Genomic DNA, 19,468 nt, shown 5'->3' with positions numbered 1-19,468 from the left:
CCTAGCCTGATTTATTTATTTATTTATTTTATTTATTAAGTTTTATATAGCGCGAACGGGATGAGGATGATTTTTGTGCTATTAGCTTAGGTCAATGTGACTGGCACAGGCTGGGCTTCTGTAAAGGCTTTGCAAAGCAAGGTAGCTAGTAGTTCTTTATGCATCTTATAATACTCAGCTGGGTAGCTGTCCACGCCTGGGGACTTGCTGTATGGGAGACAATTTATTACCTCTTTGTTCTCCTCTGTAATCTCCGCCTCGAGCAACTGCCACTGATCTAGAGTGAATTGAGGGATCTTGTGTTGAGCCAGGAATGAGGCAGTCTCGGCTTGGGAGCCAGTGATTTCGGAGAAGTACAGTCTTTCATAGTAGCTCTTGAAGGTCTTGAAAATGTCAAATGAGTGAGTACTTGGTTTGCTGTCTGAGTGAAGAATATCTGATATGATGTGAGAGGGTTCTTTTTGTTGTGTTTGCAGGGTTAAGAGCCTTCCGACTTGCTCACTGTGTTCGTAATGCCTTTGCATGAGGCGGAAAAGGGCAGTTTCCACTCTGGAGGTGTATATCACATTACGGTCATGTTTGGTATATAGTAAAGCTCTCAGTGGTCTGGTGAATGCAAGAAGGACTACCGAGAAGAGAGCGCTTGGACCTTGAGTTCTACTCTATTTTTTGTTTGTGAAGCCTCTCTCATGATCTCCCCCCTTACAGTTGGCTTACTTGCCACCCATAAAGTACCAGGGGAGTCAATCGACCCTTCATTATGCTCCAAGAATACTTGCAGGTGGGAACAGTACTTGGCCTTGCCATCGGGTAGTTTGTTGTGAGACAGGTTCAATCTTACCTTAGAGGGACCTTGTGTAATTGTTGTCTTATTTCCTTGTAGGTTTTGAAGATATTGAGAGCAGCACTAAAGTGAAACTCCAAGAAAATTTAGGTCAAGCCAGATCTGTATGGCGTTGTGGTCAGAAACCTCTGTTGGTAGGATAGCAATGTCTTCTAAGTGAGCTGGGAGAGGCGGGCACCATTCTCCCTTAAGTCCTTCATTTGTTTTCATTGCAAGACTTACAGTAAAGTGGAAAACATTGAGATGGTCTCCAGTTTGGAGGTGTGGCAAGATGCAAGCCAAGATGGCCATGCGGTAGCAGAGCTCCTGCTCCCTGCCTCCGATCTTTAGCAGACCCCAGCACCTGAAGCCATTGAAGCTCACTGAGAGTGAGGGCCCTGGCACCAGGAAGCCGAGCGATGCTGGAGAGACTGTGGATGGCACAGAGGAGGGAGTCCTTGTCTGCCATGGCGGAGCATCCAGATTGAGATGGCACTCAGAAAAATTGCAGCTGCTGCCTGTTGACAGCAACAATGGATCTGACAGGGTTGGCCCCCGCGCTACTAGGGGACACCGTGGGGTGGAGGTACGCCGTTGGCTCTGCCCTTCCACTGACGAGCCTGCCAGCGAGAAGTTCCCAACACTGCCTGGTGCGGCGAATGCGCCATGAGAAAGCAGCATGCAAATGCACCATACCTGCAGTGCAGACCAGAAGGCTGTGCAGCCAATGCAGCATGACAAGCAGAGGGATATTCCAGGCAGCACACAGGCCTAGTGGACATGAAGGCACTGATGATGGCCTGAGCAGTCTTGCGATCTGCTCTCCTGTGGGCCTGAGTGACCCCTCAGACAGGAGGATAGATTGGAGACGGGGGGGAGGTGCAACTCCTCTACTTGGATGACATGGTTGGGCAGGGGTCTTTGGAGATGATTGTGCCCCCTGTTGGTGGCCTGCACAAACCAAGGCACGGAGGTCACAAACTGAAGCCAGGAGTGGAGCTCCCACTTCTGGTGCTGGTGGGTCAACAGCACTGAAGTAATGTGGGGCACATGAAGGCAGTGAGAGAGACCTCTGGAGCTGAGAAAGACAATGCACATGGACCCTAGCAGACGGTGAGTGATTGTGTGGTTCAGGGGAGTGCTGGCCCTCCAGGACAAGTTGGGCCTTATCCCAAATGCTGGTAACACTACCTCGGAGGTACTGGAGTCAGTGATCGCTAGCGTCTCGTGGACCTGCAAATTCTGCAAGATGACCACTGCAAGTTGGCATACAAAGTGAAAGGTGTTGAGGCAGTCATCAAGGAGATGTTTCCCAGCGTGCAGGATTGCTGAAAAGGATGGCCGACCTGACCAGACCAGGAAAGTGGAGTGCCTAGACCAAGTGGCAGAGTTGGCCTACATAACATTATTGTTGTTGGTCTTCCCGAAAAGATAGAAAAGATGAATGTGTTTGCCTTCTTGGAGGACTGGTTGCCCAGAGAGGTTGCGCCAGAAGGACTGTCACCTTTCTTTGCCCTGGAAAGGGCACATAGAGTCCCTGCATGGCCACCGACTCCCAGAGCGCTGCCGCAACCAGTGGTGGCCCATCTGCTACATTATAAGGACAGAGACTGTATTCGGAAGAGGACCCGAGCAGTCAGGTATTTTAACCTGGGAAATGCCTTTGCCGCCATCTTCTCTGACTAAACGCAGGCAGTCCAAGTTCGCAGGGCCTCCTTTCTGGTGATCAAGAAGGAGTTGTGGGACTACGTTACATGCTCCTTTTCCCAGCAAACCACAGTGATTGTGGGGGACCATGTCATGTTTTTTGACTGTGTATTTACAGCGGGGGATTGGTTAGGGCAACAGAAAGCTGGGTTGGACAGTAAGATGACAACAAGATTCCCGAGACCAAAGCAACAACAGAAGAGAAGGCATTCTGATATCCGCAGAGTGCGCCCTGACAAAGCCCTAGGGTGATCATGAGAGGCAGCAGCTCCCTAGGAGACAGGGCGGGTCTGAACTCATGGTCCCACCGCCTGCCCATGTCCCCAGAGACCAAAGACTCGTATACTATCTGCAACGGCCTAGCAATAGGCCCCCACATTACCCCTAGATTGATAGACAAGCTATAATACCCTGAGTTTCTTTGCAAAGAAAATGCTGTACTGTAGCTGCAATGGCCGCTCTGCTGCCTGCCTGCAGCGGGAATGGGACATAAAGCAGCATTCTTCACTTTTTTGTTTTTTAGCGAGTCATGGCTTCACTTTGGTTCCTGAGTGAAATCCTACAGCGAGATAACCATACTGGATTGGAGGTGGGAGCTTTTCCCTGAATAGACGAGCACGGCAGACGACCCCCATGACTCTCCTTTCCTCACTATTTAGAGAGTCGAGGAGTCAGCTGTAAACTCTAGGTTGATAATGTTGGTTATAGACTGACATCCGTTAATATTCTTACGGGTTGGGGAGTTGAGATTAGGGTCATTATTTACTACTGTTTTTGGCAAATACACCTGTTTCATTATGCCCAAGTAAGAGGCGGGCGTCTGAAGTGGTGGTGGAATATTGGGTGAACTGTTGGGATGCAAGACGGTGAGAGGGGAGATTGTAAGGCAAGCCTGCTGAACTCCCTAAATCAAAAGGGTGACGATGTACACCTTCTTAGCCTGGAATGTTATAGGGTATCATTCCTGCGTTGCAGGGGCCTGAGGCATCCAAACTGAGCAGACCTGTGTACACCAAGGGATATTCTGTGTTCTCCTGTGGGGCATTGGTGTGGGTAAAGCCTAGGGTTTCCTTTGAAGCTGAGACAACGCACATTGACCAAGGTGAACACTTGTACTATTGACAGGATAAATCAATGGGTTTCGGATTACTATTGGCAGTTTTTATGCACCCTCATTCTGACATGGCGGGTCCGTCCGGAGGGAAGAGAGTGCCCCATTACTAAGATCCAGGGATTGAGTGGGGAAATGTGGCATGCACAATAAGACAAACAGGCAGCCTTCATAGACCACTATAGGGGGCTGTATGGGAGGCTTGCTCTGGTGCCAGAGGAGATGATGGACGTCTTTCTAGTAAGGGTGACATTGCGGGGCTTAATGGTGGGGGACAGGCAATAACTTGGAGCTCCAGTTTCAGAACCTGAAATCAGGGCAGCCATTAACGAGCAGGCTTGTGTGGTAAGACCTCCGGTAGCGACGACCTTCCTGCTGAATTCTACCAAACCTTCGCCACTCATCTTGTTCCGAAATTAGCGGAGACTTATACGAATGCACTGGAGGCAGAGCCTGTGCTGGAGATTACCAAGAAGCACTGATGGTTTCTTTCCCGAAACCCACTGGAGATTCTGCGGATGAGACATCTTACCGCCCTCTGTTGATGTTAAATCTAGATTATAAAATACTCAGTAAGGTCCTGGCTAGGCTCTTGCTTCACCTTCCCACACTCATACATGAGGACCAGAATCCCTAAGCACCTCATTCAACATTCTATGACTCTACCGCGTACTCTCTTGAGACACCTGTCTATAATCTATACTCCTTTACCTGCAGGAGGCCCATTCAGGTAGCCAATGGTGTGTCAATCTCTTAGATGATATTGGTCAAGTATCGGCTTGTGCATTAATTGGCAGAAAACGTGTGCATTTCCTGTAACTCTAGACCTCGTTGACCCTCCCAAACATGGTGCAATGGCTGGGAATTCAATGGACACTCAGCACCTTCAAATACCTGGCGATCAAGGTGTACCATATGGACCCAGAAATGGCCTGAGAGGTAGCATGGCTTTTTGAAGTACACTCCAGCTCCCGATCATGGCAATGATTGACATAACACAAATGGTCATGCTGTCACTGGTCCTGTACTTCTCCATGATGGGTGATGATGCTTGCCTTGATTCACCTGAAGAATTGCCGCCTTTGTGAGCTTCCCCAGGCAACTTGATGCTCTCTGCAACTGGTCCCCACTGGTTCTGATCCCCACTTTGGGCGGAAGAACCAGCAGGAAAAACAAGTGAAGAAGAGAGGTGTGCCCACCTTTGCCAACTCCACCCCTCAGGTGGGGGTGGCGAGGTGAAGCACAACTCTCAGTCCAAGCCATCTTGAAGATGGGGGGACTCAGCCAACCAGGGACAGGCTCATGCCCCCCTCCCATTGGAGGGTGGCATAATAAGGGAAGGAACCCAATGGTACCGGCCTTTTACCTACCTGTAACACCCCTAAATATAGTATTTAGGGGCACCCCTGAACCTTGCTTCCTCAAACAAGAACCTGCAACAAGCAAAAAAGAAGAAGGACCGAACAGCCATGCCGAAGCTAACAAGAGGAAGACGCCCACTGAGTTGGCCCCAGCCCTACCAGCTTGTCTCCACCTCGAACCTGCTCCTGCGAAATCCCGATGTATCCAGAAGCCAGCAACCTCGAAAACTCCAGAGGACCTGCCTGTTTTGAAGCACAAAGACTTTGTCTCCCGTGAACACCAGATTTGTTCACCTGGAACCTCTGGCTCCCGACGGACACCTCAAATCCGCCCCACTCTGCACCCGCAGTCCACGGCCCGAGCTCGAGTGGGCAAACGCCATGAGGAGGTCACCCCGGCGATCCTGATCCAAGATCCCGCAACCCCTGACCTGCCTCAAGCCTCCAGCCGACGCCTGCAGCCTAAATCCAAAAGGCCCCCCTAACCGCGACCAGGAGGTGGTAAGAAGATCCCACCCCAATAAGCACCCTTGCACCTGATGCCCTACGGCCTTGTGTGCCCAAACCAACAGTGCCTAACCAACCCCTACCTTCCCAACTTACCTCTTGAAGTGGTGGTCCCACCCAGAAGACCTTCATCTCCCTGCCTGCAGTGCTTGTGCAAACCAGAGGTTCCCCATTGTAACCAACAGGGTGCCCTACGTTAAAACAGCACCCTGCACCCGGCCGCCCTAGTGCTGCTGAGGGTGCACCCTTGGTGCAAATTTGTTTACCCATTTGCCCTGAGCTAAAATCTAGGAGCTTTGCTCCCACAACCCAGTGGACTGCTTGCCAGCAGCCACATACCGGAGGCCCCCTATCCCCCATTGAATAACATTGGGCCTCAGCACTCTGGACCCGGCCGCCCTAGTACAGCTGAGGGTGTAACGAGAGTGCATCCTTTTCTCTGGGGGAACCCTTGTTCTAACCCTAGAAGCTCAACTCCAAAGACCGATTACTTACCTGGTAACCGTTTTCTTCATTTCTCTCCAGAGGAATCCATTGACTGTTTTTCTCTGAAAAAATGTTTTAAGTGTGGAGTTGATTTGTATGGAAACCAGAAAAATAACAATTGTGCAAAATTGATTTTAATGACCTTTTCTCTAAGAAATGTCCCAGTGTGATATCTAGGCATATCACACTGAGTAGAAAAAGTAATCTCAAAAGTAATGTAAAAGTAACTTACCTGTAATTTTCATTGCAAAGTCGATACAATGTATATGTACATAATTTCACAGTATTGCATTACAAGTAATTCAAATTGTAACCATTTCAAAAGTACATTTACAATTGCATTTTAAACTGTATATTTACTGCAAAGTATGTATCAACTTCCCTGTGCCAGGCTTGCTTGGTTCTAGAAAATAAAATAACTAAAATAATATTTTTATACAAAACCAATTGGTCTGAAGTTCAGTCTTTGAGTGTGTGAAATCATTTGCTGATTGAGTGGGTACAACAAATGCTTAACATTGTCCTCTGATACTGCCTTACTGTTCAACCACACTACCACAAATAGAGAGTAAGGTTCTATCTAACTTTACCTCTGCCTACCTTTGGGGTTCCACTGGACTCTGTGCACACTATACCTCACTTTGGTATAGTATATACAGAGCCAGCTTCCTACACCAGTCAACTGCGATGCTCATGTCAGTTGACCTTAAGAAGGCTTTTGACTCAATACGTTGGGACTTCCTAATGGAAGTCATGAGAAAGATGCATCTAAGAGAGGAATGGATTTGATGGGTTATGCTACTATATACCGAACCGACAGCCAGACTCAGAACTGGCTCCTCGGTCTCCACTACTTGTGATATTTTTAGGGGGACCAGACAGGGTTGCCCACTGTCCCTATTAATTTTCACCCTGGCCATAGAACCATTGGCTAAACTGTTTCAAAGGGAGGGAGCGGGCATAGGCATTACAGTTGGCAGGCAGGAACATATCATCTCACTATACACGGATGATCTTTTATATTTGGCAGATGGTCCTGGAACAGCACAGGAGTGGTTTGACCGCCTGGAGGAGTTCGGGAGGTTGTTTGGATTATGCCTCAACTGTACTAAAACCTGCCTGTTTCCCTGTGTGGAAGGCAGCTATGCCCGCAGGATATCCCATTGGGGGTTTTGGTGGTCACCCACCTCCTTTAGGTATCTGAGTATCCAACTATATCATATCCTGGAGGACCTATGAGAGGGAAATCTGGGGGGAACATATCATTCTCATATGGGTTCTGTTACCTTTTGGAGATCGCTGCAACTCTCCCTAATAGCTCTAATTGCTGTCTTTAAGATAGTGATGCTCCCTCGCTGCTGTATTTTCTTGCAAACGTCCTGGTCCAAATTCCGGTTGCATGGTAGACCTCTTACTTCACAAACTAATCATAGGGTGTCCCTTGAGGTGCTGCAGTGCCCATCGGACGAGGGTGGCCTGGGGGCATTGGACTTTGAAATGTACTACCTGGCAGAACAACTGCAATGGATAGCAAGATGGCTTGATGAGTCCAAGCATGATACATTGGACCTACTGGGCCTGGACCCACAACAGGGTCTTCTCTTGCCTCGGCTGGTTCAGCAGGATGTGGCCAGTCCACATCCCAATCTACTGTTGCAAGTGACTGTATTCTTGGTGACTAAGCCAGATACGGACCCGGAAGGCATCCCTATACGCATCTGATTTTTTTCAACATGGCTATTACAGTGCGTGATATTATCCTCCATCCACTATGAGAAACTCATTTCATATGACTTATCCAGGGTGCCCCTCTCTCCCCCATTGCTTCTAACACAGAGTTACCGGGGATATACATACACACATTGCCTAAATCCCATACCTGAACCTTTGTTCAGGCCTAATCGACCGCTGAGAGAAGAGATCATACCACTTTGACGATACAGGCAGACTGTTCTGAGTACAGTTGAAAATTAAAGTCTTGAAAGATAAATGAGTCAATGCCATGGGAGACTAGTTATATAATCTTTGTACAGTTATTGCTGTTTGATAGGTAATGCCTTTAATACTCTACTGATGATGATGTTGTTGTGGAATGTGTAACGAAATGCATCAGGTGTTTAAAATTCCATTAAAAATATTTGGAAAAAACATGCTCCAGAGCTAATCTGGAATGGGCAGCAGAACAGTGTGTTATTGCGCATGTGCCAGAGACAGACCAATAAAGGAGGAATGGGAGTATCAGATTTTGAAATTTATTACTATGCCGCCCAATTGCAGTAGATGACTAGATGGCTGGCAGGGCTAGGCCTGTCTGAGCCTGGAGAATTTGGAGCGGCGAGCAGAGAGGTGTAATTACCAGTGATGATGCCTGAAGTGACATTAGCACCGGCTCGCAAACCAAGACTCCTACACATAGCCCTCCATTGTTGGAATGGGGCAACTGATCTGGTTTGATCAGCCCCATTATAGGCTCCTGGGACCCATCTGGTAGGGTTGCAGACACCAAGAGGCAGATTTCTCGCAGCCTGAACAGAAGCAGATAAAGAAATGTTGGGGAACTGTTATTCTGAAGGATACTTGTGCACATTGGATTAGCTCACAATAGGGAGTGACCTGAAGAAGCGCCAGTTCCTAGTGTATAGGGCAGTAACGCTGGGACTCCGTAGACTCTTCAGGATAGCAGATCATGAACCACCTACCCATGACTTATTCAAACTGTGGTCACCTTTGGACCTGGTCGTCATCTCATCTCTTGGCTTTATCAAAGGACATTAGCCATGACGGCGGACACTGCCGTGTTTGCGGGCTAAATGGGAGACATATATTGGATGGCAGTTTGTAGGGAAAGAATAGGAGCGGACGGTAGAACACACATACAAATACACTCGCAACACCCGATTTAAATTCAGTTCAATTATCTGCATTACACTTAATTTAAACCCCCATAGAGTAAAGGTGATCCTGCGTACCACTGACCTGGGATGCCTAACGTCGCACGCATGGATGCTGCTTCATGCATATGGTGTGGGAATGCAGATCATAGAGAGGTACTGGATGCATGTTACTGAGTCATTGGAGCACACCTTGAGTAGACCTCAGCTGTTATGGGCGGAGATCTGCCTCCTAGGCCTTCATGGGTGACGGCCCAGAAATTTGGTGAGGACTAGGTTCCTTGATCTGGCTGTGGGGGTGGCATGCAGGGACATTCCACAGCATTGGAAGTTCTTGACTGGCCCACCCCTTAGTAGATGGAGGGCAGAATGTACACGCTGGGCACAGGTGGAGGTCGAGACTCTTAGGGATGAGGACCCTAGGGTGCTTTGCAAGACATCTTTGGCTTACAGCTGGATGGAAAGGCTGACTGGCTTTTAGAAGGAGATGACACAGTGAGGTGACTGCGAACTAGGAGAGCACTGACAGCCCAACCTGAGACTAAGGGCATTACCATCTCCCATACTGTAACGCTAACTGTAAGGGACTGCCTACCCTAGACAAGCCATAAAGGCTGTAGGTCTATAAACCACTCGCACTATAACTTAGACCAAAACCGGTGAAGTTAACAACCTGTTGTTCGTAAGCGTTGTGATACTTGATTTGCTTACCTACGTGTGCAGAAAACAATACCACAAGGGAGAGTGGTTATTCGCATACAGAGAGATGCAAAGACGTACTGGACCAAATTCACAATACACGTAACATGCTGAACTTCATGGAAATCCTATGTGCGATGAGACAACGTGCTGTACTACTGCACTCTCTAGGCCTGGGCAGAGCGCTCAGAGTTTCACTCCGCGGAATTCCGCAAAGTTACCGAAAAATTCTGCTGAATTTTGCAGAGTTCCGTGAGTGTGCGGAGTATTGCTCGGCCACCATTACAAGAGCTAGCACAGCAGGGAAGGGTGCTGCCACTGAGCAGAGAACCTTCTTGAGGGACCAAAACAGGAAGGGTAGGGTATGCCATCATCTGCACAACATCTCCTGGACTGGTACTGCACCTGTGGCCAGTAAAATATGGAGGGGGCAGGGTGCTTTAAGCACAGCACCTCCTGTGGAGTGTTCAATAGGGAGGGGCAGGCTGTGTGAAGCAGAGCAGCTCCTGCGGCCGGTAACCCATGGAAGGGGTGTGAGCACTTTTAGGACAGCACTCTTAGTGGCGATTATATAAGGGAGCTCACCGCCTTTTGTGGGACAGTACAACATGGAGGGCGTAGTCTGCTCGAGTACACCACCCCATGCAGCCGATATTACAGCACAGCACCTGCTGTGGTCATTACAAGAGGTAGGGGGGTAGGCCGCGTCAGCACAACTCTCCCTGAAGACTGTTACAGGGAGGGGGCAGACCACTTCCAACACAGAACCCAATGCGGCCTGTAAAATACAGAGAGGGCAGAGAGCTTTGAACACAGCACAGCACCACTTGGAGTTGGTACTACAGGGCAGAGGGAGCAAGATCATGAGATTAGCATGTGCCCGGCAAAACAAAGGAAGGGGCAGATTGCTTTGAGCACAACCGTCTGTTGCTGGTCAAATCGGGGTGGGGGGAGGGTGGCACACTACCTCCTGACGCATGTACAACAGGGGGGAGGCTACGTGAGAACAACACATCATGCAGCTGGTAGGGAGGGGCAGTGCCCTTTCATAACAGCAGCTCCCGCATCCAGTGAGGGATAGGGCATTTTTTCAATTTCAACACAACACCTCACGGAGGACTGGCTTTGAGGAAACCCTTGTAATAAACACACCCACTGCACAGTGATGCTTCTGGGGAGAGCACAGCAAACTCAAGATGATGGATAGAGTGCTGAAACTTTTCGACCGCTCACACCCAGTTACAGACCAGGTTTTAATCCATTGTTGTTTTGCTCACTATGTCACCCCAGTTTGGACCCTGCCATATTCAAATCAGTCTTGACCTTGCTCCTCATGGGAGCAGTCCAGCCAAAACTTTCAGGCTAGATCGTTCCTGGACCAGAAACAAGCATCCAAGGACCGGTTTCAGGGTTTCACCCCATATCAGCCAGACTAGCTTGAATCCAGTGGCACAGCGAGCAAGGGACCCATGTCTGGGCATACCCTTGGCCACGTAGGGCGAACATAGAAAACACAACAAGATGATGGATGGAGTGCTGAAAGTTTTCAACCACTCACTCTGAGTCACAGATCTGGGTTTAATCCATCGTGCTTTTGCTCACTATGGGCCATATGTAGGTAATTCTATTTTACCAACTCATAAATACCGAATTTTACCGATTCAGTATTTATGAATCGGTAAAATAGAAGGAGGGAGATGTAGGTAAATTCTTTATTTGAATTACCGATTCTGTAAAAATCGGTATTTACCGAATCGGTAAATACCGATTCGGTATTGCCCATTGATTCCTATGGGCCTTGAAGCCCATAGGAATCAATGGGCAATACCGAATCGGTATTTACCGTTTCGGTAAATACCGAATCCTGCAAGGGTGCAGGTGGTGTCACTTTGACACCCTCTAGCACCCCGAATACAGGCACGGGTAACATGTGGCACACATACATGCCCTAAGGGCATGTCTGTGTGTCACATTGCACAGTGTGCATGCACAGATGTGCATGCACACCTGGATTCGGTATTTTACCACACAATAGGATTGTGTGGTAAAATACTGACTCTTAAGGGCCTGTGGCACTCTCAGGAGTGTCACCTACATTTGGATTTTCCAAATCGGTAAAAATACCGATTCGGTATTTTACAGAATCGGTAAATTTACCGATTATGGTAAATTTACCGATTCTGTAAAATAATGGCCCCTACATCTGAAAACCCAAATACCGCATTACCGACCGGTATTTGGGCTCCTACATCTGGCCCTATGCCCCCCCGTTTGGGCCCAGCCATATGCAAATCAGCCTTGACCTAGCTCCTCATGGGAACAGTCCAGCCTGAACTGCCAGGCCACGTCCTCCCCGTACTGGAAACAAGCATCCTGGGACCGGTTTCGGGTTTACACCCCTCATCATCCAGGCTAGCTTGAATCCAGTGGCACAACCTGCAAGGGACCCATGTCTGGGCATACCCTTGGCCACGTAGGGCAAACATAGCAAACACAGCAAGATGATGGGCGGAGTGCTGAAACCTTTCAAACACTCACCCCCAGTCACAGATCTGGGTTTAATCCATCATTCTTTTGCTCATCGTGCCACCCCAGTTTGGACCCAGCCATATGTAAATCAATCTTGACCCTGCTCCTCATGGGAACAGTCCAGCCCGAACTGCCAGGCCAGGTCCTCCCTGGACCAGAAACAGGCATCCTGGGACCGGTTTCAGGGTTTCACCTCTCATAAGCCAGGCTAGCTTGACCCCAGTGGCATGGACAGCACGAGACCCACGTCCAGCATGGATTAATGAAGCCATGCAAGGCCACCTTGCGTGGTCCACAGTGGCTTCATAAATCTCGAGTAATGTAACGCAGTGCAAATCACTGTCTCAAACTACTCTGCCCCAAGGAGGCGTTTCCATGGGAATTGCATGGGTGTTCCCATGCAAAACCCATGGATTCTGATGCAGTCCAAGTTTTACCAGAAGTGGAAGATCTGGGAATGCGCCAAAAACCTACACCTCCCCTGGTGAACCCTGACGAAAAAAAATATTGTTATTTCTCCTCGTTTTCCCTTTTTGTGTATGCTGTAGAATGCAGCACACATTGAAAGAGGAAAAATTCTTAGGGGTTGTTTTTGTGCTGGAAGGTGCCCCTTCCTGCACAAAATCAATCCTCCTTACAATACAGGCAACGTGCCTGCGTTGGAGCTAAGCAGCCAAAAGGCCGCCAGCGCAGGGGAAAAGGACGGAATGTGTCGTATTGACTTAAGTTCGGCACATTCCTGCCCTTTCCCTGTCACCCAGTGCAGTAAGGTGATGTACTGCGTTGTGCTGCATGACTTGGCCATAAATATGGCCCTGAGTCCTTACAAATTCCAACCATTATTCCAACAAGCCTAGCAGTGCGACTAACATACCAGTAAGTCCTCTTTCTATGGTGATTGCAGCCCTAGCCACAGGAGAGAGTGCTTCTACACTAATGTTTTAATAATAGCGGCTCTAGAAGCGCTCCGCTGTTCTGTGGTTGTCTGCAAAGAATGCATTCAGCCTCTTCCACCCTAAGGCTTTTTAGAAACCTGCTCATTTCATTTCGGTTTCCAGTGCTTTAAATTGGCTGGTACTGTTCGGTACTGAGTACCGGCACTTTTTTATTTTGAGAGGAAGAGTACCTGCATTTTTTAAGAAAAAGGTAATACTTTTAATTGGAGAGTACCAGCACTTCTCAGAAACAAGCAGGTACTCTGGTACAGAGTGCCTGCACTTCTATTTTTCCATTTCCAGCACTGGCTATTTCCAGATTATATTTGTGCATCGGCTCCGACAGCTTGAAAGCCATCAGAAAATGCACTTAAGTCTTCCCTGGCATGAACACTAGACGTCTGTCCACTATATTATCTTATAGGATTGACCTCTTGTCTAGGAGAGTGCATCACCAACAGCCACACATCCAGTTCCTGCTCAGGAATAGGTGAAGTAACTCAGGCTGAAGCACAGGGCCCCTCCTCAAAAATATGAGTTTTACACGATTCATCTCTTAATTCTCATTGAAGAGCAGAAGCAGGGGCAAGAAGCCAGAGTAGAAAGGTATCTTTGAGCAATGTGATGGATTTTTGTGCTTTGCGCCTCCAACCAATCATATCTTGACATAAGGCGTATATTTGTAAAGCACACACTAACCGCCCCTGACAGATGATTGTTGTCATCCAATGCAATGGAATTCATTGAATCAGGGACCTTCTGGAATTCAGCCCAGTGACCCCCAGACTTGGCTGATGTTTGGAGACGTTGTGACGTTGACTGTGACTGGACCCAATGAAACAAAAGTGTCAGTTCACCAAAGGCAGTCTTGCCAATGCATGAGCTCTATTGAACATTCGAGCAAAAATATTACAGACTTTAATCTTTCATTTTCTTCCATTTCACACTGTTCCCTGAAAGGCCGGCAGAAAGGCTGGCACAGAAGTTATGATATACCTATTTTAGTAGGAACCAACGTGATAACAGTTTGTGAGTGGGACATGCACGATTTGGAGCATGAACCTTGTCCGCTGGTCTGGTCACTCAAATGTTTTACTGCACCATCCATGTACAGGATTCTGTTAATCTAAGTGACACAGCTTTGATCACTCCCACTGAACTTAGTTTGAATTTCTGCCTTCTGTATGGATGTTTCCTACTGATATGGCGTGTAATTTTTAAAGCACAGACACGTGTGTTTAATGTTAATCAATGTGAAGAACTGTATTCAGAGACCACCTGCCTTCATCTCAATTATCATTATTAGAAAATGTTATAAAAACACAGTCAAATATATGGAATCATTTCACTCATATATAAGCCCATCCATCCTGTCAGTCATCCATGTATTCAATCATATATTGCTAGAAATGCCCCGAGTTCTCGAAGTAGGAAAGAGATTGTAAATATAGAAGAGTGTATAATATCCTGGAAGCCTGGTCTGATAGTATCTATGAAAGGCTGGATTCTTGCATGCATACCCTAGTACCACATATAATAGCGATTGATTGTTGTGATGTCTACACACCTAAATGAAGTTGGAAACAATATCAATTTGAACCAGGTTGTAACATGTCCCACCACTTGACCTCTCCATTATCTCTTGCATCGTGGACATTAAATATTTTTGATTAATTGACATAAATGCATTTCTTGATCTTTTTGTCACAGTTGGCGTCAGCCCATACGGATACAGCCCCAGGTTTGATATTCACTTTTTGAACACGTTCGAAGTAGCCTTTGGTCGAGAAGGAGAAACAAAGAGCCTGGGCGTCACCGTCATCATCTGTCCTACCATCAAGCGCTTCCAGCCTGAGATCCAGTGGTACAGAAATGGTGAGCTCCGGAAGGGAATGGGACATTGTTGAGTGTAAGCAACACCTTTACCTTGCCGAGGTGGCTGGGCTGCTTAGTCTAGAGCTGTCTGTTTTCATGGCCGTCCCCCCTACCCTCCCGACTATGCCTTTATATCTGATTGGAGCGACGTCTGGGATAAAAAAAAAAAACCATCACTATAGGTCAGCCATTCTCACTTATGTGATTCCTGAAGATAGATCCCTTAAAATGGGAGTCCATCTTCATTAATCACAGAACTAATGCCCCCATACGCATAAGAGGTGTTTCTATGTGCTGCAAAGAAATGTCAATGATTTTTCTGTCTTAGGCCACCATCATTTATATGGGACTCTCAGACAGAAATAAAGTTGGAAGGCATAGCATAGGAGGAGACACCTGTAATTTTGTTCTCCTCTTATGCCGTTTCAAGAGCCATCAGGTCCCCCCACATGGTGTTTTTGATGTCAGAACTGGCGATGACTTCGCCATTGAGAAGACTCCATTCCCACTCTAAATGAGGTGGGGGTAGGCCTACTTGGGCAATCAGGACATCCACATTTATTGGCCAATGTCTGTTAACTGTTTAGTCTTAGTCGAAGCCCTATGTCTGTCTCAATTTTTAAATGTGCACAATAAACTTTGAACTCTTGTATAAGGTTAGAGGATGAATACAAAATGGCTATTGAAAGTCTCTGAGATTCAGAAGGATGCCGGAAATGGGCAGGCGGGTTTGGACAGCAAGGCTGGCTTGCCAGTATTCGGTACCTATGACACACTAGCATATAGGAAGTGGGAGCACTGGCAGTGAGAAGGTGGGTAGGAAGAGGTCAGCTAAGAGGAGGACTTCAAAGTGAGCAGTTTTAACTAAAAACAACCCTTGCCTTCTATTAGCATTCTTCATTTTGGTGGCTGCAAAATGACACTGTTGAAACAATCGTACAAGATTAAAAACTTGAACCTGCATAGTATCTATCTAACATATCTCTGAACTTGTAAAATCTCAAAAATACAAACAAATGGTTGTTTTTCATTTTTCATCAAAACATGATAACTGTAGTGGAACATGATGCCCTAGCCGGGGACAGCACAGAATTGTGTCTGGCAATGAGAAGAGTTAAATCCTCAGGGTATGGCTCTGACCAAAGTCTTGCACTGCAAAGAAAGCAGTAATATCCACCGTAGGTGTTTCTGGATGACTATGTAGTTCCCCTCTTTGGATCTGACATCTCCAGCCTAGTGGATGTGATGTGTGTGGTTCCCTTGACCCCAGCGGAACACGCATGTCTGTCAAACTGTGAGTAAAACCCAAATGATACCCCACATTGCACGTTCACCAGGCTATGGAGAGACTGGTAATATCTGTTTAATAAGTCAAGGGCCTGTACCTTTTTGTACATGTGTCCCTGTAACATGGTGAATGATCCTCTGAAGGAAAATCTAATCAGTCCTCCACATTACTTCTACCCTGAAAGTTGGTGATATGATGATTGCAGGTAAGATGGAGGAACCCAACCAGGTTACTTAGTTCTTGTGGACATTCTATCCCGTGTGTAGCTAACACATGTAGCCCACATGGAACTGGTCTTGCTGCCTATGCTTCCCTTCTCCACATCAGCCAAGGGCCCGCTGAACTCTAATTGGGATGCCTGCACTTATTAGTCTGGAAACGGTTTCTGATGGTTGCGCTCCTTTTGGTTGTGTGTTTCTATCCCACCAAATCCCAGTTTGCTTTGGGCACCGGTACTCCAGAACCAGTATTTTGCATTCACCTTGACAATGGAGGACAGTCACAAGCTTCTGCCACTCTGGCAAACATCTGCACTGTGCCTCTTTTCTAGGTTTATTCTGACCTCAGCTATGGCGGAGGAGTGTCGCCCCACTGCGTAAAGGCAGAAAATGAAAAATAAAACGATAATAAAAAACTTTTATTATCATTTTGTTTTTCATTGACTCGGCTGAGTTTGCTGAGCCCGTCGAGTCTGGGGCTCTGCGGGGCCAGGTCGCAGCCTCATCGGCAGGGGGAGGAAGAGCAGTGGGCACTGAAAGTGCGCATGTCGGTTTGGCCGTCCGTCCACAGGCAGCCAAACCACCATGCGCACTTGGTGATATCTGCAGGGCTCCGGAGCACAGGCTTCCAGTCCCTGCTGAAGTGTGACACCGGCCCGCTGCACCCAATCCCATTGCTTCTCCCATAATGGGAGTCATAGCATGAGACAATCGCTGGGATTGCGTGGTGAGCTGGGAGCCTGTGCTCATGGGAACTGCAGTGCCTGGAGCAGTGAGGCACACAAGTAAAAAGTAAGTGTATATTTATTTTTCACCATGCTGCCCCCGCACTGCCCCACCATGTAGAGTGGGCAGCAGCCACGACTGGACCTCAGCATGTGAGACCAGCACCACCCGTAGTTCAACTTCATACACCAAGTAACCAGCATATTTGGTCTTGTGCCGCTCTAAGGGCAAATGAACTGGTTTACAAACAGGGATGCAATTTATGTCGCACCCTATAGACAATGCCAGTGCACCTTAATCTGTCCATTCCTAATGGGCCACAAGATTATCTGCCTAATGAATATTAATTAGGAAGGTCACTATTTACGACCCCCTGGTATTGGCTGTGAATGTAGAGATGGTGGTCGGCAATGGGCAGTAAAGCTCCTTCCCTGCATTTTCATTTCTAAGTGGGAAACTTTTTTTTTAAAGCAGCCTGCTTACCGTAAAAAAGCAGGTGCTGCTCTTTAAAAAAAAAGTCACTCATTTGGGAAGATATCTAGGGGAGCAGGGATCAATGGTATGCAACTGCAATTATGATAAAAAACAAAACATTTCACTATGAATCACAGTTAAAGTGGGGGGCTATCACACCCCTTTCGTAATACCAAATTATTAAGAGTCACAGAAGGCGTTCTATACATTGCATCCCTGAAGTTGGTGGTCACAGATTAGACCTCTCACTACACATCTCCTCTTTTCTTGAGTTCTACAAGAAACTGAAGAACTGGCTCTTCGGATAGACCCCCCTAGCCCAAGGCGAGGCTAGACTCACACCTGCTCAGTGCCAGGATACCGTCCCTGGTGATAGTGCGCTTTACAAATATACTAAACATAACATTACAAAGCCTGTGATTTTGCGAATCACAACCTTTGCGATTAAACAATTTAATAATACATCAAGCCCTTGGATACTTGAGCTCACAAGACCAAATTCCATTCCTATAAACACAAGCTGAAACAGGGGTCTTTTCAAACTATCCAGGACGGGTACCCCAAAGGCCTATGAAACATGTGAACCGACCCTCTGTAAAGCAGGGAATTTGGAAATCAACACTGAACTGTACAAAACGACACTTTGCTCCTAAACTGGCTTCCTATTGGACTTTAGCGCCTCTATATAGACAGCCTCACTGGCTATATAGAGGCGATTATATAGAACAAACCACAAAAACATGAAGGAAATGTCAAACACACAAATAGGACATTGACAACCAGCCACTAGAAGTGCCTGTCCGCTACCATCTTCTCATCTTCCACTATGGATTTTACAGGAAACTACCCCGGCCTTCCTTTACAAGGAGCATAAAGTCACTCCTAGGAAGAGTATCAAAATTCAAAACAATTCCACTAGCCAGTATGTCGTTTGCCCTGATAGTTATTCAAACTCCACTGTACTATTTCATTGCAGGGAAATACCGAGAGTTTGTTGCTATGTCTGTGATTGCATCATACCTCCTGTCAATAGGGTGTGCACTAAGACCCAATGCTTAGTTTGTAAAAACCATAAGTGCCAGGGCCCTCGTCAGGAGTCCACAGTAGCTTGCACCACTGATAGCCCCTGCCGCGCTGCCAATGACAGTACCAACACAACTGCTGACCATCTCACCCCTACAAGTGTGGCAGTTCAGACTCTTCCAGGCCAACCAACGCCATAACAATGGCTTGGGCAGCAGATATAATTATGTTTAATGTATATTGAATTAATAAACAGCTGTTGTGCTCATCTATAAAATAGGCAAACATTTCAACCATGTGGCAGACTGTCAAAGGTGCTGGTGTTGACAATTAGGTGTCAGTGCCAAGCATAGGAAACCATCTGCTCAAATTAAGCACTGCAAAGACCATTGCAGCAGTGACTGGGAAGAGGCTGGGAAAAGCCTGTTTGCTTAGAATAAAAGTACAAACAATGGGCATTCTAACAAACACATAGAAATGTACGACCGATATAGAGGCCCGAAAGACCTATGAGCTAGGTACCCTCAAGTAACCATTAGGATTCCCACACACTAGGCTATCGACTTGTCTCTTCCAGGAATTTGAGACGCCATATTAAGAGAACTCTGTGTCATGCTGGCTTGCGACGTGCACATAAAATGTGGCCAGCAACTATGAACTGACAAACATATACTTTGTTGTTGTACTCTAAGCTTACAAACCACGCAGGGTTCCTACGGAGCTCTGTCTGGGCTACTGCAACTGACATTCGTGGCATATATGAGGAAGATAATGCAAATGCTTGCGGGAGTTATGCTGCAATGCAATGTATTTCA

The 19,468-nt window shown here is 47.2% G+C and overlaps 1 protein-coding gene across 6 annotated transcripts in view; it reads left to right on the top strand.

Annotated features, from left to right (window-relative positions):
• MYOM1 (myomesin 1) overlaps positions 1-19,468 on the top strand; it is a 699,631-nt gene that overhangs the window by 194,280 nt on the left and 485,883 nt on the right. For all 6 annotated transcript variants that reach the window (XM_078687471.1, XM_078687468.1, XM_078687469.1 and 3 more), the window contains one exon: positions 14,760-14,924. In XM_078687471.1, the coding sequence (XP_078543597.1) occupies positions 14,760-14,924 (165 nt within the window). The remainder of the gene's footprint in view (positions 1-14,759; positions 14,925-19,468) is intronic.

Source organism: Lissotriton helveticus, chromosome 4_1, assembly GCF_964261635.1.
Source record: "Lissotriton helveticus chromosome 4_1, aLisHel1.1, whole genome shotgun sequence".
Classification (NCBI taxonomy): Eukaryota; Metazoa; Chordata; class Amphibia; order Caudata; family Salamandridae; genus Lissotriton; species Lissotriton helveticus.
Note: the sequence above shows the minus strand (reverse complement) of the source record. Positions and strands in the feature narration are given on the sequence as shown.